The 22,774-nt window shown below is 44.3% G+C and overlaps 1 protein-coding gene across 1 annotated transcript in view; it reads left to right on the forward strand.

The window, feature by feature from the left end:
• LOC103049665 (nuclear receptor subfamily 1 group D member 1-like) overlaps positions 1-22,484 on the forward strand; it is a 34,008-nt gene extending 11,524 nt beyond the window's left edge. The window contains exons 2-8 of the mRNA XM_007434121.3: positions 10,509-10,799; positions 11,984-12,072; positions 13,068-13,212; positions 14,676-15,196; positions 16,753-16,938; positions 17,719-17,929; positions 18,940-22,484. Coding sequence (XP_007434183.1) covers positions 10,509-10,799; positions 11,984-12,072; positions 13,068-13,212; positions 14,676-15,196; positions 16,753-16,938; positions 17,719-17,929; positions 18,940-19,136 — 1,640 coding nt within the window. The 3' untranslated portion in view covers positions 19,137-22,484. The remainder of the gene's footprint in view (positions 1-10,508; positions 10,800-11,983; positions 12,073-13,067; positions 13,213-14,675; positions 15,197-16,752; positions 16,939-17,718; positions 17,930-18,939) is intronic.
• Positions 22,485-22,774: the final 290 nt, after the last annotated feature.

The raw sequence follows: 22,774 nt of genomic DNA on the forward strand, positions 1-22,774 counted from the left end.
CCATCGCTCATATCTGCAGAGAGAGGAGGAAAATCAGATTTGCTGTTCAGAAATAAAGGTGGGTGGAGGGAAAAAGCAGCTTCTTGGCCTACATTCTGACACAGAGCAGGACTCCCCCAGCTGCCGTTAGCTTTAAAGGCAGTGCCTATCAATGCCCAAGAGCTCCTTTGTCAGGTAAATTCAGGTCACCAGGAACAAGCAGCACAGCAGCTGTCTTTGGCATGACAGTTCTGGAGGAAGCTGTGGATTGATCTCTGTGTGTATCCTGCAACAGCAGTCCCTTTTGTCGCTGAAACATGTAAGGTGCCGTACCTGTTCTTTCCTTGCTGGAGGTTCAGAGATCATCCGTGTTGGCTGCCACTGCTTCCTTCTGCCACACTGCTGCAGACGAGCAAACTGCAGTGTCAGCAGCACAGATCCTGTAATGGGGGTGATGGATGAGGGAGATGCCACACCGTTGAAAATCATGCCACTGAGAGAAGGGCAATGCAGCAAGGGGATTGCTTCTGCAGAGGGGGCCATTTGCTACAAAGAGCTGCTATAAAAATTTTTTAAAATGTCAGATTTTAAAGCCTAGCAAGAGTCAGAGTGGAGATTAGAATTGCTGACAGTGGTGAAGATACACTGACCAGATGTACTGACCTTGTGTATAGCAATTCACTTGGATAAGTTGCAAACAGCCATCCAATTCCATACTCTCAGTCTCTGAACATAATGGTCTTATGGAGAGCTCTCATTAGGAGGTAATTCAACTTCAAGGTGAGCTTTGTGTCCAGGTCCTTCCCTGGCAACACTACCAGCCAGGGATACCATTAGTGCAGTGTTTCTCAACCTTGGGAACTTTAAGATGTGTGGCCTTCAACTCCCAGAATTCCCCAGCCAGCTGGGGAATTCTGGGAGTTGGTCCATACATCTTAGTTCCCAAGATTGAGAAACACTGCACTAGTGTGTTCTATTACTATACTGTAGTTTAACAGGACAGAAAAGGCCCTGCTTTGTATTGAACTGTTAGTATACATCTGTTAGAAGAAAAGGGGATTTACACCTCACATTAAACCATAATGTGTTTTATTTAGTTCTGGCTTGGTATAACATATAAGCTCAGTTGGTATGTTTGTTTGTATGAAGCCAGGCCATTTTATAATTGGGGTTCACTCATACACATGCCGCCACACAAAAGGCTTAAAGTTTTTTTGAGGGTTGTTGAGTTAAAATGTCCTTCCTGATTGAACTGGGTCTGTTGACTTTTCTACTTTTCAAACATTCTTCTGGGATATTTTTTTCTAACTTCCCAGTGTAGTCTATAGTCAGGAATTTCCTAGTGGTATCCTATAAGTAGGACTGATCCCATTTAACTTTCAGTAAGGATCAGGTAGGCTTGGCTAGAAATTACCACTTACTGTCCATACAAGTAACAAATCACTTCATTTACATATGTTAAACCATGGTTTGTAAAGTTAGCTCACAACATTCTGAACCTCAAAGACAATATACTACAACACATAGCTTAGTGTGATAGGTGAACTCAACCTACTATTTTGGCTTCTTACTGGTAGTTTTGCTGAATTGCAAAGTAGCAGTGGGGTAAATGGGAGGTGATAGCAAAAGTTTAAAAGTTACACATCTCTAACGTCTGCTGGGGCTATTTACTTCGCTTTGGACATGGCACGACCACACCGCCTCTCCGCTGGTCGTCAAAACAGGCCAACTTCCTTCAGGCTTCTCTGACAGCTTCGGGGAAAGCCCTGCTGCTTTAAAGGAGCCCATTTTGTGAAACAGTGAAGGTGCCAAGAGAACAGCGATTCATAGCTTGTGTGCGGACCGTTGCATCTGTCTGCAGCGTGGTTAAGCAGCCGCTGCTTTTCTTGTGATCGTGCAGTTGTTCTCCGCAGCTGCAGAAGCGGCCGGGTTTGCACAACACGCTGAACCACAAACGAGCCAACCCTATTTCAGCCGAGTGAATTGATTACGTAAGATGTAATCAAGCTGTCAGTAAATGCAGAGGGGCCTCTCCTTTGCTGAATAACCCCCCCCCTTCATTTTGGGATTGCATTTTACCCCCCGTGACATTTTGGGTTCCTTTCGAGCCGAAACTGAACGCTTAACTCTCAAAGGCGCGCCGGGGCTGTTTCCCCCTCCTCCGTCCCCGCCCCGCGCTTCGCATCCCCGGCGGTTCGGGCGAAAAAGCCTCCGCCTGCTGTCGGAATGGCCTGCGCCTCCGAGCCACGTGAATCGCGAGTCAGGTGTCTCCTCGCCCCGCTTTGGCTCGACTCCAGCACGTTGCCTGTTCTGACACTCGTTCGACGAGAGCGAGCGGCGGACACGTGAGGCGCTGACCCGAATTCGGAGTTGCTGGGAACCGGAGCTCTTTTTCCTTTTTTTCGCAACCCGCTCCCTCGCCCGCAGTCCAAACTTTTCTCCAGCTATTGGCGGGCGCTAAAAATAACCGGCACTTAAGCTTCTCCCTTGGCAGTGACTCACCGCAAACACCGGGACAGTTTGAGTGCCGTTAGCCTTGAGTAACCCCACGCCCCGGCCCGGTTGCGTAGGAGCGGGTCACTAGGCGTTTTGGGGAGGGGGGGAGAGCGGCTGGGGGAAACCTGCTTTTGGTAGGTCAGAATTGTTGAAGAGGTGAAAATCAGAGCAGCAAATGCTGGGTGGGATCTGTTTACAAGATTTTTTTCAACTCTGATTGCAGAGAATCACTAGGCTAGGGGTTAAGTTGAATTGGGGAGGCGCAAGTTAAATTGCTAAATTCCCAGCTGGGTCATCACAGCCTTTAGATTAACCTTCCCTCCCAGGGAAGATAGGGGAATCCATATGTGCTGTTTGGAAGATAGAAAATGAGTCACATTTACGTGTATCCCCCTTTGAGGAGCCCTGGGCAGTTGATGTTACAAAGAGAAATCAGAGGAATTTCCCCTACCAAGATGCTTTTGAAGCAGCTGTTGCTGCAGATAAAACCTGCTCCAAAGAAAAAACTGCCTGCAAACCATTAAGGTAATTTTCCCAACTTGGTGGACTCCAAAAGGCATGTGGGAGCACAGCATCTCCTGGAATTCCCAGGTAAACTCTTTAGTTGCCCTGGATGAAGCCTCCATTTTCAAGAACATAAAGATGCCATCTTTGCCATAGTAGTTTTCCATCCTTGCCTTCTGGGGCTTTTTCAGCTTCTCCTCCAGTCCTAATATTTGCTAGTGCTCTACTGTGCAGGTACTAAGTAACTGGTTTACTGTAATTAGAGTTCATTAAACCATGGGTAGCTGGCAAGATTTGGAAACAGATAGCAATTGTGTGTAAATTTGTCTGGGAGATACCATCAAGTTAGGAATTGGGGGTTGGAAACCCAAGGTGGCATGGTTTTGTTCAGTGCCTAACTCAATTTGTCACCAAATCTTATGCATGGTTTTATTTTTATTTTTAATGCCTTCAAGGCTGTGTTGATTCCTGGCAACTGCCTGGATTAGTCCCTGCAGTTTTGGCAAGGTTCTTTAGAAGTGGCTTGCCCTTGCCTCCTTCCCAGCGCTGAGAGAGAGCAACTGGCCCAAGGTCACCCAGCTGGCTTCGTGCCTCAGGCGGGACTAGAACTCCCAGCTTCTGGCCTGGTGCCTTCACCACTACACCAAGCTGGGTCTCAAAGGCTCTTATGCATGTCTGCTTCAAAGTAAATTCCATTAAATAGTAGGTTTGGATTGCTACAGCAGAATGAACTAGCAGATATCTGCAAAGGTATAATGAACTGCCTTTTTTGCTTTTGGAGATGTGAGATGTAATACCTTTACATCTAAAACAGAACTCCCTGCAAGCAGAAAGTTAGCATGAAAGGAGCAAGCAGAATTAGAATTTCCTCATTGTAGGTTGCCTGGTTTTGCTTTGAGGTAGCCTTTACAAATCATCACCTCAGCAGATGGCCACACTTAGCTGACCTTGGCTGCTCTCAGAAACTGTCAGCCTGGGTTAGTCCTTTGATGGGGAAGAGCTGTAGACTAGACTAGGAAGTTGGGGAAAGAATTTCTCAAAAGAAGACAGGGTCAAACCACTTGGTCACGCTGCCAAGAAAGCTACATGGATATATAGTCAGCAGGAGTAGAGCTCAGTTTGAAGGAATATTCTTCTTTCTGTCTCTCTCACACACAAATAAATGCACAATTTCTCTGAGCTCAGTGTTAATCTGTCCCTTCTCTCCACAATTTTTTTTTTTTTGTATTTTGTATGCTTTCCTTTGATTTAAAATGCTTTTTTCATGCAGTATTATTTCCTCTGCAGGATGAAGGTTAAGTGTCATTAATTCCATAGTAAGGACTTAAGTATGTGCTTCATTTCCCCACTAGAATGGATGGAACTTCAAAAGGGTTCAACCTTTGCTAGATTTTATGTGGGTTTTTTGGTACCCTATCTTTTTTTAAAGTAATTTTTATTGATTTTTTTAAACAATAATAAAAGATAATACAAAATGAGATTAAAAGGAAAAGAGAAAAGAATATAAAGGAAAAACAAAGTGCAGAAAGTAAAAGGAGAAAGAAAAAAAGGAGAAATATATATTTAAAGAAGTGACTTCTGATCTTCTCTGCAGCAGTTACAGACTTAATCTCACTCTTCCCCCTTGAAATTACATTGCATAGATCACTTCTTTCCATATCCAACCCTTTTCAATTGGCAAATCCAAAAGTCATTAACTCAGTTCTATCCATTTTCAGCAAAAGGTCCACGAAGTGTTTCCAATATTTTGTAAACTTGGTACCCTATCCTTGATTTCTTTAGGGGATCACACGTCTTTGAGAGGCTGTGGGTATGCAGTTGGCTAGAATGTTGCACTCCGTCACAGAAGGGCATTACGGTATCCCCTTACTATAGGGAGCAGATCCCATAATGCTGTTCTGCATTGGAATGCAACATCCTAGGCAGTAGATGCCAATTGCGTGCCCACACCCTCTCAAAGGTTATTTTAGTAAGGGGGTTGAGGTCATCTCTGGGCAATACCAGTGTGCTTCACTAGTTCAAGGGGTAAACACATGGTAGGATGCCCAGAAGAGCAGGGAAGGGGAAATAATTTCCTTGGGCTTCTTCTGTAGTATAGAGATGCAAAGACGTGGAAGAAAACTGGAAAAAACTGAGAAAAGGGAATTTCTCAGGCCTTTTTTAAATTTTTCAGGAAAAATAAAAAATGATGGAAAGAGTAAATAGCCACCAATGAAATATCTTTTGGAATAATGAATGCAGTACAACAAGGTGCTCATGGATTGCTATCCTTTGTTCCCTCAACATGTTTTCTATTAATTTGTAATAAGAAAACTTTTATCTCAAATACCAGAGTGCTATATTTTCTGTACACAGAAGACAAGCAGGGCAGTTCAATTCTCAGGCTGAAGCATGATATGCGTTTCACTCCCCCCCTCCCCCGGAGGATTCAGTTCCCGGTTTGCTTATGGGATTGTCTGCTGCTGATGTTTTATTTTGGAGGTTGATGGATCTGCTCTTGATTAGGCCTCAGAGGACATAACTTTGTTTTATGATCACGTAGGTAGTTTTTTCTGTCTTCGTTATTACTGTTTTCTGGTTTGTCAGACTGACAAAATTAAGAAATCTGAGGTTTCCTAGAGTTCCGCAATTTACAGTTTCATTTAAGACAAAAATTAAAACATTTTAAAGTAAATTCAAATACTAATTACTGTCTGGTTAAATTAAATGTTTGTATTTAATAAATATACCAAACATAATTGCATGAGAAAATATGCAATATTATATGTATTGCAGTCCTTAAAACAGTAAAGTGAATTCAAATCGGTAAAGAGTAGCATAAAAATGAACATTTCCATTTTCCCCCAAACGTTCCATGTCTGGTTTTTTTCAGGTGGGGAAAAAAGCCCCCAACCTTGTTTTCTCCCCATGGGTTCAAAATTAATGAAAATGTTACATCTCTGCTCCTGCATCAGCATCTTTGGCACATCCAAAGTGGTCCTTAGGCATTCCTGGGATGAGGACAGTTTGCTTCCTTGATCATTGCAGCCCTGACAATAAAATCAAGGGATACCTCATTAAAGTTGAGGCCAAGAGCTGTATTTGAACTTTGTTATTGCTGAGCTTTGTTATTATTTGAGTTTATTGTTATGCATTTGAAGATGGTTGGGGCCATTTTTCTGGTTCAGGGAGGCGGAGTTCATCTAAGTTTGAGGTCAAAGCAGACGCACTCCTCTGACGCCTCACAGCTAGAGAGCCCTCTGAGCACGCTCTGCTTGGATACAAAGCCTTTCCCGAGGCCCAAATGGTTTTAAAGTTGGCAGCGCTTGAGGCCTGAGCAAACGGCTGCTGCCCTTTTAAGCTCCACAACGCCTGCGAAAATGTAAAAGAAAGGCCGTTTATTTTGGGCACATGTTTTTCAAGCCAGGGGTTGTGCCGGACAGAGTTGACTGGTGGTGATTGGTTCTGGAGGCAGCTTAAACTCATTCTGTCATCAAAAGACGGAGGGAACATGAGTGTGGAGAGGTTCATATGGAAAGTACATTTCCCATTTTGCTGTGGGTTGCTTCTGGATGCGTTAAATAAGTTTGGGCACAGATACAAGGAAGGAGACTGTGGCTTCTGCTAAACTTCTGCGGCCCACTTTACAAAGTACTCGCATGGGGGATGAGAAAAATTGGAGGTAGCAAAAGAATATGGCAAATTATAATGTGAGGGCTGAGGGGAGGGCGTCCAAGAAGCAAAGGGGAGACCTGAATTGGGAGAAGAGCAGTCTGTTGGGAAGGGTCAGACCTTGTTGGAAAGGGCATACGCTTTGCTTCCCTGGCATCTTCCTAGTTAAGGAAGATCAAGTTGCAGATGATATGGAAGACTGTACCAGGCTCAGACCCTGAAGAAATGCCTAGAGCAGGCAGTATTGGGCTGGATGGAGAAATGGTTGGATTTGTTCCTATTCAACCAGATTGAAAACTTAGGGCTTTTCAAGAGACTTGCTTTAACATGCTGTTAACCACTCCTTTGAGTAGGCAGGTAGGACAACGTAGCCAGATACTTGGAATGGTAGGTTTAACCACCTGTCACGTTGCCCAAAAAGCAGGTGGCAGGTGCAGGCTGAGGCAGGTGGATGCTCTCCTGGGACTTCTGCTTGGTGCAGCACCTCCTGCACACCTCAGAGAGAGCTAAATTCATGTTTAAAAATAGTCTAGCTGATAGATCTGAGGCATGTTGGAGCTGAAGTGGGAGGGAACAATCAACAAATGAACTGACTCCTTGGCTTGTTCTTCCAGGGAATGGTAGCACTGGCAGTGAGTGACCAAGGAGGCCAATTCTGACCTCATTGCTGGCAGTGTCTGGAAGGAACTGGTGGAACATGTGATTGTGAAAGGCCCCATGAAATAACAGTCATCACCATGGCACTGAGCACTGCCAAGCCAGAATGGAGTAGGCAAAATAGTGCCTTCCCCCTACCCACCTAGGACAACTTAAACGCAACAGTTCTGGTGCTTGTGTGAACATCTCAGAAGTAACAAAAATAGCAAAAACCTTTAAAAATATGACCGTCAAAGCCTATTGGCAAAAGTAGTGGAAAACTTGTAATACATCCAGTGTTGACAAAACAGACAACACAGCAGAAACCAAGTCTCTTTCCTGGTTTAAATTGAGCTTCTGTACATCACAGGGCTAGGCCTGAAGAGAGCATTAGTTTTGTTTTTTAAACACAAGTCCAGCGCGCTCTCAGAAGAGGACTAAATTCTGCAGTTACAAGGAATTCACAGAAGATCTGACAAGTGCTAGGGAAAGTACTGGGCAAGCATTACCCAGGTAGAAGGCAGGTGGTAGGTCTCTCTTGCAGCCCAAGCTATATCCAGTGATCAGAGGGGAAAGGACAGACCTGCAGCAGCCTCGAGGGGCCAGTTGAAGCCGGGCAGATCCTACCTTCAATGTCAACAACTACATCAACAGTGAACCAAAACATTGTGTTGGGAGAAGAGGGAAGATGCTACTTTAAAACTCGAACGGCTAAGGGTGATTAAGGTGCTTCCATCTATGGACTGGGGGGGAAGATAAAAGCGACCTCATGAGGATATGTCCCCAGAAGTGGTTCCTGGAGCACGTTCATGCCACAGTTAGGTGGAAATGAGGAAGAGGCCTTAGGAGCACAGGTTAGCCAGCAAATCTAACCTAATAACCTAATAACCATCACGGATGATCACCTGGCCTGGCCCATTTTTGTTGTGAGTTGGCCTTCTGTAGTTAATCCTTTGCTTTGGCTGGATGTGTGTGAAAGCTGGATCTCCATCTTGATCGTCCTGTTTACAACTTGAGGACCAGCTGTTGCTTTGATATCTAACAGCCTTAGATTGGTACCTAAAGTAACGAATAATAATCCTGCTGTTTTTTAAACATACCCTGGGAACAAGGGTGAAAGGCTCTGCCCTGAGCCAGAGGCAATGCTGGTTTGAGATTGCTTTCTGGAATGACTTTCTGCAGAGTCCTGGGGTTTGGTTGCCTGCCTGCGTGTGCCATTCGTTTGCCCTAGTTTTCTACAGCCGGGCCTCTTGGGCCATACTTCCTGCTGTTTCTCTGGCCTCATCCAGGAGTCACATGGAGGCTACGTGCGTTCAGCTGGTCATTGGCTTTGCACCTTCAGACGCAGTTGGCAACCCTAGGGCAGATCAGAGCTGTGGCCAAAGAGATGTTTTTCAGGGTAAGGTGCGGTGGGGAGAATGATGATTTTGGGTGGCAGTGACCTAGTTCAAGGCCAGTTTCCCAACTTCCTCCTCTCTGACATCCCATATATAGTTTGGCAGGTCAAACTATTGGCACAAAGACGACTGGAAAAATGAGACACTTGTTTACTGCATCTACCAGGGGCAAGAACAAGAACTTTAAATCATGTGCATTGAATAAATGTTTGCACTGCAATTTAGCTGCATGTAAAGCCTTTACTACTGCTGGCAGTGTTTGTCAGGGTCCCTCTTGGGCAGAAAAACTTGCCATCTGGGTAAAAAGAAAAAACCCTCTTTTTGTTCCTGTTAGGATTGAGTGGCAGGTCAGCAGCATAAAGGCTGGGCTCTGTTGGTGGCCTGCAGTCTTTGTAGAGGCCTTTCCAAGCTGCAATGGGAGAAATGGAGTCATCGGCATTTCCCTGTCTCTGTGGCAGTGCCAGGCTTGAGGTGGGGGTTGTTTGTTTGCCACTTCTAAATGGCAGCTGAGGAAATAAGAAAGATCTGTTTGCTTTGTGGCTGTCTCATGCAGCTATTATTGCATTTGTCCTTATTTTTTTTAAATGAAGAATAAAGTGGTGGGAGATGCAAGAAGGTTACAAGTGAAAAGATGTGGCTTGGCTGCTACATCCCCACTCCCCCCGGGCAAAGAGCTGTGAGCAGCACACAGGAATTGCACAGTCAAGGCCTTGTCTGGAAGCACTCCCTGAGGATGTGAATACAGATTCTTGACCTCTGGGTGCTTCAACTAGCAATGTCATTGGTGTAGGCAGGCTATTGAGGCCTGTGGAAATGCAACCCTGCATTTGTAGAAACTGCTTCCTTCCTCTGTCTCTGCTCACCCACAGACAATGAGAGCTTCTGAGTGCACAGATCCTGCCTCTTCTGTGGCTACCGAGAAGAAGAATGTGCAGTATGCAAAGCTAGGAAACGAAGGTTAACTACACTCCTCAGGTGTAGTTTGTTTGTTGGTGCTTGGAAATGTCCTTTACTCTTTCATATGATATGTAGGATCTTGTGTTTCTTGAATGGGTGACCTAGAAATGCATGTAATATTTCTTTCAGCAGTCTGCTGGAAGCTTGCATAGCTTGTAACCCATCAGGCCAAATGCAACCTACCAGTCTTGTTTCAGAAACAACTTGCCTGCCTGCTTGGAATTGTGATGAAGGCAGTGAGGCATCTGGCAGGCCAGCTGGGGTATGTGCCTCACGGGCATTTGCTTTAGTCAGACATAAATTGTGCAGGCATCACCCAGTGGAATGATCAGATTGGTGGTGGTGGTGGTGTCTTTCTGTAAAGAGACTGCCTTTATTTTGTTTGAACTATGTGGCATGCATGAGGTCAGTCATGGTCGGAATTGTGTGAGTTAATCTGTGGGGTATGGATAGCATCATCGTCGGACGGGATATGGATTCGTTGCTTCTTTAGCTTCTCCAAATGTGTGTCCTAGCAGAGATTCCAGCCAGAAGACTGAATTGGAATGCAGCCATTTTTTGCAGATTCTTCTAACTTCCTCTGCAGAGCCATCTATAGTTCCTGGTTGTCAGCCTAGACCAGACCAGGGAATCAACTCCACAGGATGGAGATTGGCTATAATTACAGAAGCTTGCAAGTCTGATTGTGCTGTGCCTTCTCCCCCTTCTTATACGTCAGTGAATTAGGGAGGCCTCTGCCCAAGCCACTTCCAAATATTACCTCGTTCTGAACTTTAAAAATGTTTCAGCCCCTTTTGCCTAGGTAACGGTTCCTACATATTCCCATCAAGGTCATCTTTCTTACTGTCTACACTGGGTTCAACTTTCCCCTCCCTTCTTGTGCACCAGGTGGCGTGATCCTGTATGTGGGTTCAACAGCTGGCTCCAGCCCCACTCCAGGCAGCCCTCCCAGTGGATACCTGGTGTCTTCACCCCAACACTCACTGCCATCCTCGTTGGAAGAGCTGACCCTTACTGAGATTGGAGCCATCAAGCCGCAGCAGGCCAGTTCCCCCTCTTCACCCAAGGTAGCCTTCCAGTTTCCTGAAGGGATCTGCTACCCCAGCAAGGGCCAGTTGCCCCCAACACCGAGTAAGGTGCCTGCTGCCAAGCAGAATGGAGCCACCAGCACTTTCACAAGTAAGTGACTCTTCCACTTACACCTCCTCTTCTCAGTTTAGTAGGGGTGGTGTGGGGGAGGAGATGGAAGAAGTGTCCGATGGAAGCCAGAAGCTCACATTCTTAATTCCCTGCATTCTCTGCTTTAAGAGCGAAGAAAGGAAAACTTTGTGCTACAAGGTGATCCTGAAAGTGATGACTATGAGCTGGGGCTAAAGATGTGAGCTACGAGCCAGGATGTACTTGCTAGGTGGTCTTAAGGAAACCACAGATTCTTTTGCCTCTGCTCCAACCCTGTCCCTTCTGCAGTAAGGGGATAATAACAGGGAGTTGTCTTAGAAAAGCATTTGTATGGATGGAGTGTGTTTCTGTGAAGACTACTATCCAAGATATTTAATAATTGTCCTGTTGTGTCTGCACGGACATGGGATACTGATAGAAAAACCAACATACTGTTATTCTCCTTGAAGGTAACCACCCTGCCCTTGTTACTGCATCTTTGGGTGTATCCATCTGCTTACCTAATCAAATGTTGAAAATCACCCGTTGCTCAACATCTTGGGCTTAGTTTCAGACAAAAACGTGGGCCATTAAAGAGGGCATAGATCTGCCCGGTCCCTTGGCATTTTGAAACCCTCCTTATTCCAAGGTGTAGTATTGTTTCACTCACAGTAGCTTTTTGCAGGTATATTGACAGGGTTCCCTTGCGGTACTAAGCCATATTGTGATTTGTTTTATTTTGGTTTGGTCCCTGATGGCAGTTAAAATAGTGCATTGTGGCTTTTGAATTTTGGTTTCTGCTTAGTGTGAGAGGTGAACTTAGCTAGTTGTGAGTCAGTCAGTAAAACACTAAATGTTTAAATATGTTTTAGTCCAGCGTGCAAAAGCTTTCTGTATGTGTATGCGTATGACCCTCAGTGTTATTCCCATTTAAAGCAAAGAGGAGATGGATTCCATTCTGATGGAGCTACTCTGGGATTGTGTTCCCCAATTGCTGTCCTCCAAGTGTGCTGAACTTCCATTCCAATAATCCCACAGTAGTAAGGGCATGCTGGCTGGGATTATAGGAAGTGAAGTTTATTGGGTTTGGAGGGTAGCAAATTGGGGAAAGTTACTGCCATGGGCTGAAGACAGGGGAGAGAGAGACTGGATCAGACGACTGGGCCTGGTAGAGAATTAAGATTTGTTCCTCTCTTCCTTTGCAGAGACTGGTGGGATGGTGTTGCTTTGCAAGGTTTGTGGTGACATTGCTTCAGGCTTCCACTATGGGGTTCATGCTTGTGAAGGATGCAAGGTAGGTTCATCCTCTTGCTTCCTTCCTCTTTTGTTTATTTCTGTTATGTCAAGACTGTAGAAGACTTAAAAACATATTTGTTTAAAAATAGTTCAGGTTGAAATGCTCAAGATTGATTAGTTGGTTATGTGCCCCCAAGTTGGTGTCAATTCTTAGTGGCCACATAGATGGATTTTCTCCAGGATGATCTCTCCCCGACCTGGTCCTTCAGGTCTTCCAGTGGTGCACCCATCACCACTAAAATTGAGTCCATCCACCTTGATGCTGCTCGTCCTCTTCTTGTCTTTCCTGCCACCTTTCCCAGCATAAAAGTTTCCAAAGTATGATAATTTGAATCTGGTCATTTCTGCCTCAAATGAAAACTCTGGGTTGATTTGTCCGTTGGTTTGTTTTCTTAGCTATCTGTAGTATTCTCAGGAGCCTTTCCAACACCAGTGTTCAGGAGGGTCAATACTCTGTCTATCCTGTTTTTTCAAAGTCCAAAATGTTTAGGATACCTAATATCAAATCCTACATTGCTGGGCCTGTTGGTGGCACATGCAACTCTTGACTCAAAATTGAATTTTGGTTTTGATCCTGAGCTAAAGAGAAATCATTCTAGTTTAGTTGGGTTCTCCATTAACTGTTTGATTTCTCCAAAATACGAACTACAGTATTAACCCTGAGCAGTAGTGCTGTCCAGCATTCTCCAGTCCTCCAGCAGTTCAGTTGGCAAAACAAGGAATGCTTCAGCCATGATTGTCTTCCAAGTAGCTAGAGCCTACCAACTTGCTGGTTGTTCAGCTGGCTCCCCAGAATCCAAGGAAGAATAAGCTAGCTTTTGTCTTTCCTGATACCTTCAGCCAGCATTCAGAAAAAAGGCATGAATGATATTCCAAAGCTGACACCCCACAGAGTAGAAAGTTGAAAGCCAGTAGACTCATTTTACGTGTCCATTTGTTGGTTCACACACACCCCCCCGCCCGCCACTGACTCCTCTCTCCTGGTGCCATCAGGGTTTTTTTCGCCGGAGCATCCAGCAGAACATCAGCTACAAGATGTGCGTGAAGAATGAAAACTGCATGATCATGCGCATGAATCGCAACCGCTGCCAGCATTGCCGCTTCAAGAAGTGCCTGGCAGTAGGGATGTCAAGGGATGGTGAGCATCTGGGTAGCGCTGGTCCCTCTTTTTGGGGGGATTAAAGGCTTGAGGGAAACTATGATGAATTAATTTGAATGACAGTCTACAGGCATTCGTGATCAGGCTTTTAGCTTTTTTTCAAACACATTAGAATTAACTGGGTAACCCCGAAAGCCATTTAGGTGGATTCTGTTCTCCTGAAAAGCTCCAAGGCAGAAGACATAAAGCAGGAAGGCCGCTGGAAGGCAATGTGCTCCCATTTCCATCCTTGAAAAAACACTCAGCCCCCTCCCATGTCCCCAAATTGCACTGCCCAAATTTAGCTACTGAATTTTGGCAGAACGATTTGTTTTGAAGCTTTTCAATGATGCAAATGAGAAGTTTGCCTCCCAGATACTTCCTCCTCCCTTTCCCCAGTGTTATAAACCCCAGCTGGTCGGGGGAATGAGTAGCAGTCCCCAGCTCTAGGAAGCTTGTTCCCCCTTGTTTTAAGGAACGATAACTCTGGTTGCCATTGCTAAAATGACTGGGAAATGGCAGAGGGGTGTGGGGAACCGGGCACAGGCTGGTCTGTTACCAAGGCATGCTTCAATGTTAATGTATTCAGAAGGATAAAACCTCAGTCCCAACCAGTTGGCCAGCAGTGCTGCCCCTGCAGTCACTCTCTCACAAGGGTATGGTGTCAGCAAATGCTTGGTTGATAAATGAAACCCTAGGCTGATTGATGCTTTTGTGTCAGAATTTGCAGAGCAGGAGGGAAGGATGTGGGAAGAGCCACTTGCATCCAGAGAGCAAACAGCATCCTTTGATTAATGGCACAGAGGCTCTCCCAAGTACATGACCCAGAGGCCTGAGAATCTGCTTGCGATTCTGGCTTTGCAGTGGCTCTGCTGGTTTGGGAAGGGTTTGGATCTGGCCCTCCCTCCCTTTGCTGGGGAAGAATGAACAAAAATAAATTGCTTGCCACGACCTCCTAAGTTGGAGAAAGAAGCCAGCATTGTAGGTTTGTGTGTCTGAGAATATATGTTTGTATGGGCTTTTCTAAGCATCATTGTGTTCGTATTAAGTGAATTTTAAGATGACTTTGAAGAATTGTGCAGTTTCCCTCATTTTCCCAGCAAGACAGGCCAGCTTCAGTGCAGTCGTGTTAGGGGGAATCTTGATGGGTGTAGCTTCTCTTCCTGTAGGGTTAGGGCAGAGAAGAAAGTTGTGTCTGTTCAGTTACTCGAGTGCTTCCCAAACCTTTTCCTTCATTCACCCCAAACTGCTTATCAGAAAGTCCTTTTTACTTAAGTCAATTTAAATGTCCCTGTTGTGATGGGTAACGGGTTTGTGTGTCCTTACCCAAAGAAGAATCACTTTTACCCAATTTTGGGTAATTTACCCAAGTTTGGGAAGCACCGAGTTACTCCACTGCTGCTTGTAACAGCTTAACTTCATCTCGATGCTCAGATTTCCGTGCTCTTTCCTCCCTTCCACAGCTGTGCGTTTTGGGCGCATCCCTAAGCGAGAGAAGCAGCGCCTGCTGGATGAGATGCAAAGCTACATGAACAGCCTGAACGAGGTCCCCATGGATGTGGGCCTGAGCTCTGAGGTGGATGCTCCACCCAGCCCTAATACCCAGGAAGAGGAGGCAATAAGCGCCATCTCCAGAGCTTACCATGACATCTTTGTCAGCGGGCAGGACCGTCTGGGCAGGCGTAGCAGCTCCCCAGGGGCCGAGGCTGCCCCTTTGACCAACTACAATGAACAGCAGCAGCTGACTCATTCCTTGGGTTATGGGCAATACGAATCGGCCACTCTTCGCCTCTCCAGCTACAGCCCTCAAGAGCCTCCCAGTTACGTTGACAACAGTCCACGGTGCTTTGGCAATGAGATCTTCCAGGCCCAGCAGGCCAGCTATCTGCAAAATGCTGGATGCTACCCACCCTTTGATTTTGGTTATCCTGAGGGAAACGCCCAGAGGAGCTGTCCGTGGCGGGGAACCACCAGAAGGGGCATTGTGAGTAGGCTAGTCTTATATTGGGGAGTGGTGGCTGGGGGTCTGGAGATCACCACCAGCATACAGGCAGCTTTTTTGGTATTATCGCTCTGCAGGGACCCTTTGGGACTATTTCCTACAAATATTTGGGGGAAATAGCAGAGGACAACAGGCAGTTCTAGCAGTAAGAAGCTCTGATATCACTGCTGGTTACACTTGAGCCCCATTGTGTCTCTTTCTGGAAGTTTAAAATATTAGATGTTACAGTTGAGGAAGGCCAAGGCCTGCAGGTCACAGAATTGGGTCTGCTTCCTTGGATCTCTGATGAAAACATCAGCATTGCCAGTAGAAAACTGATTTCCAAATCCTTGATACCCCCCTGCTGTAAATTGTTGGTAGTGCAGCGAAAATAAGAAAGCAAACCAGACTTTCTTTACTGCTCTCCATATATTCCTTGGATTGGCAGAACATTATACTGGCATGGAGTTTGTGGTTCCCATTGCCAGTCCCTGTCGTGCCCCTGTTTTAAGTGAGGAATGGCTCTTGCTATAATGTTTAAAACCATGAGCCACAGGACTAAACAGTAAAAGTGGTGTCCTCCAAATGGAATGGGCTGGTAGCCACCATCCCATTTCAGCTTGTCCAGAAGACACCAGACTGGGAAAGACTAAGGTAGAACCATCATCTCTCCACACACTATGCACAGATCAAACGATACAAGGTAAAGCCTTGTGCACCACAAGCAGATAAAGGCAGCCGCCACCACAAAGATAAAATAGCTCCTGATGACTTCAAGCAACTGTTTGTGGCTCTTAGTTTTACCTGGCACGATATGGTTCATGGGTCACGAAGAGTCGGACATGACTTAATGACTGAACAACTTAGTTTTACCAAGGAAAGTGAAAAGTAAAATCACGGGTCTGGAGTTTTCTCTTAAACGATATGTACTGGTTCATGAACATTTCTAATGTTTTCTTGTTTGAACGTTGCTTTGAACCAATCCATTGTTTTAGTAAAATCGTTTTGGCCACTTCTCAGTTACAGATTAAAAATTACAGTTAGTTGTGATGGCAGACCCATGTTGTCCAACCACTGAGTCTACTGCTAATTTTATTTGAAATGGTGGGATATGGAGGGACTTTCAAGTGAAGAATGGCAGGTTGATCCCTCTTACCCTCCAGCAATGCTTTCCAGTAATCCAAAATACTTTTTAAAAACTATTTTTCTCCCCCTGGGGGGCAGTTTTGGAAATAATCTCGACTGGAAGAAAAAAAACGGGTACTTTTTTTTTTTCTTCAAAAGAATGGCCAGTGGGGGAAATTATCCTTTTATCATTCCTCTCTCCCTCTCCCCCTGCCCCTTTACCAATTCTCTCTTTTTATTACATCTGGATGCGCCTTTGTGTTAAACTAGTTTTACTATGTATTCTGGTAACAAAGCCACCTTGTTTATGTGTTGTGAGAACAAGCATCTTTTTAAAGTATTAAATAATACTGTTTGAGTGTCAAAATAGGTCTTTTGCATAGAGCTTTGCTTGACCAAACGTACCTCTTTCTTTCAATCTCTGTTGCATGCAGGCTTGTCCTCTGAATGCCACCCCCTATTGTGGTAATGGCAAGAGCAGTCAGCAAGTGTGGGAAGAGTTCTCACAGTGCTTCACACCAGCTGTCAAGGAGGTGGTCGAGTTTGCAAAGAACATCCCAGGCTTCCAGTCGCTCTGCCAGCAGGATCAAGTCATGCTTCTCAAAGCAGGGACTTTCCAGGTCAGCACTGGGTGCATTCTTTTTGTGGACAGCCCCAAATCTGTGCAAAGAATAATTGATGCAAATTGAATTAGCCTCATATTCTTTTCTGCATTGCAACAGTGTTTAGCATGGTTCTTTTTTTTTTTTTTTTTTTTTGTCCAAAAGGTCTTTAGTCTTGGAGAGAAGCTATGATGGCACATAGCAAGAATGAGGAAGTGCAGAAATATGGCTGTTTGGGGTGGGTTTGTTTTGCACAGTCGCAAGGGTTATGGAATTGCTTTTTAATTGTCAAATATTTTTGCTATCATCTGGAGAGCATAAATCTTGTTGGCAAGGTTTCACTGGAGCTGAAACTTTTGTGCAGACTGCAGTCTGATTACTTTTAGTATAGGAATAGGGAATTTTTCTTATAGTTGAGACACTCTCTTCTCAGAATTTGAAACTCTTTCCAAGGAGCATTCTTGTGTCCCAGCAGTTGGCCAGCTGTGGAAAATTCAAGTAAGAACAAGAGAGTTGTACCTGCAAATCTTATCGTTTTTACGCTTGAACTGGATCCCTGGTTAAGCCCTTGTATGGGTTTGCTCCCAAGATGTAAAGAGAATGCAGAAGCTGCCTCACTTTCTCAGACTATGCATCCCTTTCAAAAATTTCTTTGTGGTTCTCCAGCATCTGCAGATGATAACAAGCATGCACTGGAAAGCTATGAGTTGTTAGCTGTTTCTTCATACAGTGGAGTGTTTGTCAAAAAGATGTGTCTTTGTTTAAAGTGGCACTGCCTCACCATTCCTCCCTCCATAGGTGCTGATGGTGCGATTCTCCACCCTCTTCAGTCCCAAGGAGAAGAAAGTGACATTTCTGAGTGGGGAGACATATTCACTCTGCAGTCTGCGTTCTATGGGCATGGGCTCTCTGCTGGATGCCATGTTTGAGTTCAGTGAGAAGCTCAATTCCTTGGGCTTAGATGCACAGGAGATGGCCCTCTTCATGGCTGTGGTCCTTGTCTCAGCAGGTGGGTGTGAGCTTTGTCATAGTGAGATGACCAGTCGAAGGCTTTGGGGAGTGAGGCAGACTTGCTGCGGGAGCTTTTGTAGCTTTTGTTCAAGGCCTTCCTTCTCTGTAAATTCAAAGAACAGAAACCGCCGGTTCTGTGCAAATTGCAATTTGGAATCAAATCTTGAACATTTGAAGTTTTTGTGGAGGATCTCATAGATGGAGTCTGTCTGCCAGTAGACAGTTTGTTCTCTGAAACCAAAACAGAATGGGACCCAGTTTGGTATGGTGGAAGAAGCCAGCAAAAGGAAGGGTGAGTTAGGAAATGGATCCAGCTGGAGTCTATGGAGAAAAAAAGAAATCCCCCAGCGCATTCCTATGGGACAGGCAGCTGTGCAGCTTTTTTGTCATTTTCGGATGAAAAGGGAGACATTTAAGTAAATAGTTCAGTGGGGAAAAAAGTTTTCTCAGCATAGGAGCTTGTAGACAGGTTCTAATGGATTCTCCATTTACGAATGTAGATGCAATTGTGATTATGCTAAGGCTGTGGTATTGGGTGCAAGATTAAATTTCTTAGAATGCCACTAAAAATGCTTCTGTCCAGTGTGCAAGAAAGTGTGTGAGAAATACCTATTGGAATTTCAGAAGCCCAGCAAGTGCTAAGATTTTCAGAGGAGTCTATTCTGTCCTCTTTGCGCATCTAGAAGAAACAGATTATGGAGAGTCAAAAACAATATACTAAACCATGCAAAATTAGATAAATTGTGCAATTCTTGTTAATTTCCATGCATGCATATAGTTCGCATTGCACATTGTCTGGGTGTAGAATACAGACCACTTGTGCTTCATATGTTTGATAATAGCAGGATGTCTCCAGTAACTGCATTTGATACTGACAAAGTGAAACAGTAGGTGCTTTAATTCTCCCTAATATGTTGTATTTTTTTTTTCCAAGACAGATAAACCCACCCCATTTACCATGTCTTCTTTATTTGTCTTAATTTTTAACACCTTTGCTTTGGTCTTCAGATCGCTCTGGGATCTCCGACGTGGATGCTGTTGAAATTCTTCAGGAGACTTTAATACGGGCCTTGAGAACTCTAGTAACCAAGAAGCATCCTGATGACTCTACACTCTTCCCCAAGCTGCTTCTCCGTCTTCCCGACTTGAGAACTCTCAACAACCAGCATTCAGAGAAACTTCTTGCCTTCCGGATCAACCCTTAATTCCAGCACATCAATCTCATAAGCTCTAAGACTTTAGGAAATAAAAATCCACCATCAAGTAAATTTACTGCAGCGGACTAAATGTTGCTCTTTGGGAAATGAACATAATGATGAAAGAAGAGGCGTAGAAAGGATACGACGAAGGCAGGAAGCCCACGGCCCCTTGCAGCTTGGATCTGTTGGAGTAGATCTCTCCCCAGTGAGGAGATTGGATACAGGAGGAAAGATGCATTTCCCAGATAGCGCTCTCCACAGCACAATGCAGACTGAAGATCATTTATGTGCCAAGAGAGATCAGGCAAATGAACTGGACACATGTGTTGTTTCTAAATGGGTGTGGGTGTGTATACACACGCATGCATATATTCACACATATATTTCCATATGATGTTGTTTTGAGGCTCTACCCTGTATATAAAAGCACCAAGTATATTGTACATAACAGTAATCATTGGTAGCTCTTGAGGATGGGCAAATGTAGGACACCTGGTAAGGCAGTTACTCCAGATCTAGTTTCCTTAATCTGCATGCTACTGAGCCCCAACTCTCAGGCTTTTTTCTTTTCCTTTGTTAGCCTTTGTTCCCTTGCTGCTGTTCTTAAAAAGTGTGTCTGTATGTATACACACACACATGTGCATACCAGATGATACCAGCTATTCAGTAAAACCTCTTTCAGATTTTACTGAGTAGCTGGTATCATCAGATAGAAAATAGGACTACTCAAGTTTTCCACCTCCACCTCCACCTCCACCCATCTCATCTTGGCAACTGATTAAGTGAAATCCCAATTCTCTTTCATCTTGTCAGGTGTGGGTGTCTAGGTAATACATATTTCATAAACATCTCAAAAATAAAAGGCGCTTCCACCAATTCGTGACAGAGCTGCACTCCATTCTCGGATGCGGCCGCAGCAAACTAAAGAGGCCGTAGGTGGAGGAAAGCTGTGGAGATGCTGTCGATTGATCAGAAGTCTAGTTTCTCAGCAAGTCAGAGGAAAGGAACTTGATTGCAGTTGGATGATTCGAGAGAGCTGTCGGAAGTGAGAAAGGAGATTGGGATTAGCCGGTGTTCCTTCCATCCCTGGTAAGGTTCAGCCATTAGGAAGAAAGGGCTAAGCAAAGCAAACACCCCGAAGATCTTTCTGCTCAGTTTTTCTGATTATTTCTGTGCTTTGGTGCTTTTCTATCCATTCCCCCCAAAGGGTGAAGTTTGGGGTATTTTATCCTAGAAAGTTCTAACCCCTCTGACCTCCAAATCCCATTCCTTTTTAAGGATGGGGCCAAGAATCCCAAACAGTCTCCAGGCTGCCTTTATTATTTTATTCAGCCCCATCTTTTGTTACAGATTTCCCATATATTCCCAGAATATTTTGGTTAATTGATCTAATAATCAGTAGACTGCCTTCCTTGGGGAGTGATGTGTTCTCTGCACTTTATATATATATATATATATTAAGCAACCAGATTCTGTGCCAAGAAATGTGTAAATTATGACCTGAGTAAATTATTCAAATTAAACAGATGCCATATTTGTTTATTTTGCATAATTTATTCTGCTTCCACTAGTCATGGACAGTGATGGTGCAGGAGGCACTGGAAGTTATGCTGAATACTGAAGTTCCACCTTCTGATCTCTAGAAATTCTGTTGTGGTTTTTCTGGTTTTCTGAGACTGTATATCACAATGGCACATCAATGTCTCAAGCAATATGTATATGGTTTGGAGCACCAAAGGGTCACATGGGTGTGTACATTAAATTGCACTCTGTTTTTTTGTTTTTGTCTGATTGTGACACAGCATTGGCGAAATGGCTCTGAAGTGTATTTGGGGCTTGGATTTTGCTGAAGCCCAACCTTGAAATATTAGAAAATCTATTTTTCTATTACGAATAGAAACAAAATGAAAGCTGAGATGTGCAGAATGCTAACTTTTGTAACATACCAAATTCTATACTCAAAATGAGATGGAACTGCAGACACATGGATTTAAGACAGTTGAGCACTCTAGATATTGAGAACCTAGGAACTATTTTTCCTCCTTATCAGACTATAGATTAAAAAGAAGCCAATCCATTGGGATATTTTTTAAAGATTTGGAGAGGACTGAAAGGGGATCCTGGGCTCCCTCTTCTCTCCAGTAGGATCTCCCAGTGTCCCTGTCTGGTTGTGGTCAGCCCTGCCTGGTTCTCTACATTGATATATGACAGGTTTTCCATCCCATTTACAGGAGTTCTCATAGCATGTTTGGGTCACCCTCCTGTTGCATGATGTGGGGAATATTTGGTGTTCTTTGCAGGGTGGGAGGGACACTTGCTGCTGCTGTTCAACACTGCTTTGAAGTGAAACCAAACGTTGCACTTTTGTTAGAAATGTATGTAGGAACAAAGAGTCCCCTCCCTAAATTGAAGTATATTTGCTGCAATGGGAAAATGGAGAGGGGTTTATTTGCTGCTGCTGCTGCTGCTGCTGCTACTACTGCTGGGAGTCCAAAAGACTCATAAAAGATGCTGACAAGGCAGAGAGAGAGAGAATTTATTTTTTGTCTAAAATTGAAGTGCAATAAATACATTAAAAGAGAAATAAAATAAATATTTGCTAACAGAGCACGCTTCTGTCCGTCTTGTTGTCAGGAGTGAGGACCATGTCAAAAATGGTTCCGAGGTTCACGGTTTCAAGATCAGCCCAAGTACCAAACCTAGAGCAGCCAACCAGATGATTCTTGGGAATCATGCAAGCAATTCAGGACAGCAGTAACCCTCTGTCTTATTCCCCAACAACTGGTACTTGGAAACAGACTGACTCCATCTGGAGGCTTCATAATGCAGGGTGGACAGATCTGGTTTTATGCTAGAACATTGAGCTCCGCCAAGCAGAGCTTATTTCAAAAGAGAAACACTTGGACTTTAAACATTTGGGGCCCAGATACTGGTTTAGCGTTAGAACGGATAAAAGGAACACACTCCTGATGTCAGCAAAATAATTCATCCCATGAGGTTGGTTGCTACTAATATTAAACTAACTCAGAATTAGATATCCTTGCTGAACTACTGCAGATCTTCCAGATGTGTGTTGGCTGACCTGACTTGTCCATCTCTGGCATTCAGCCCTCATGATTAGTAGAAGTGTGTCTTCCAGGATTGTGTCTCATCTAATGAACATCTGCCTGTCAAAATACTGGGGGGGGGCATGGTCCAACTCGCTATAAAGCTTCATCTTGTATCCATGATAAGACACCATCAATTTTTTAATTTCCTTTTATACATACTAGATGTGGGCCACTAAAGTGGAAAATTTCAGATTGATTCCAGGGTCCATGATCTATTTTTCTGAATACAATAAAAGTATATAAAAAAGAAAATTTAGAATTATGACTTCTGCCCTTCTATCATGTAGTTGGCATCTCTTTCTCCTCCCTCTTTAACTCCTTTTAATCCCCAAATCATAAATAATCAATTTAGTCTTCTTTCAACAAAAAGTCCATACAAGGTTTCCAGTCTTTTTTAAAAAGTATCATTTTTTCAGGGGTCCATGATCTAAATAGCCCCAGAGCAGTGCCATCTGATCTAGAACCAACAATGGTTACACAGACCTGAGGTTTGAGGGTGTGTTTTCCTTCTGGCCCTGTCCATTTTTGGCTTAT

This window comes from Python bivittatus, unplaced genomic scaffold, assembly GCF_059951505.1.
Source record: "Python bivittatus isolate LINGU-HERP-01145 unplaced genomic scaffold, Pbiv_v1 ctg000220_np1212, whole genome shotgun sequence".
NCBI classification, from domain to species: Eukaryota; Metazoa; Chordata; class Lepidosauria; order Squamata; family Pythonidae; genus Python; species Python bivittatus.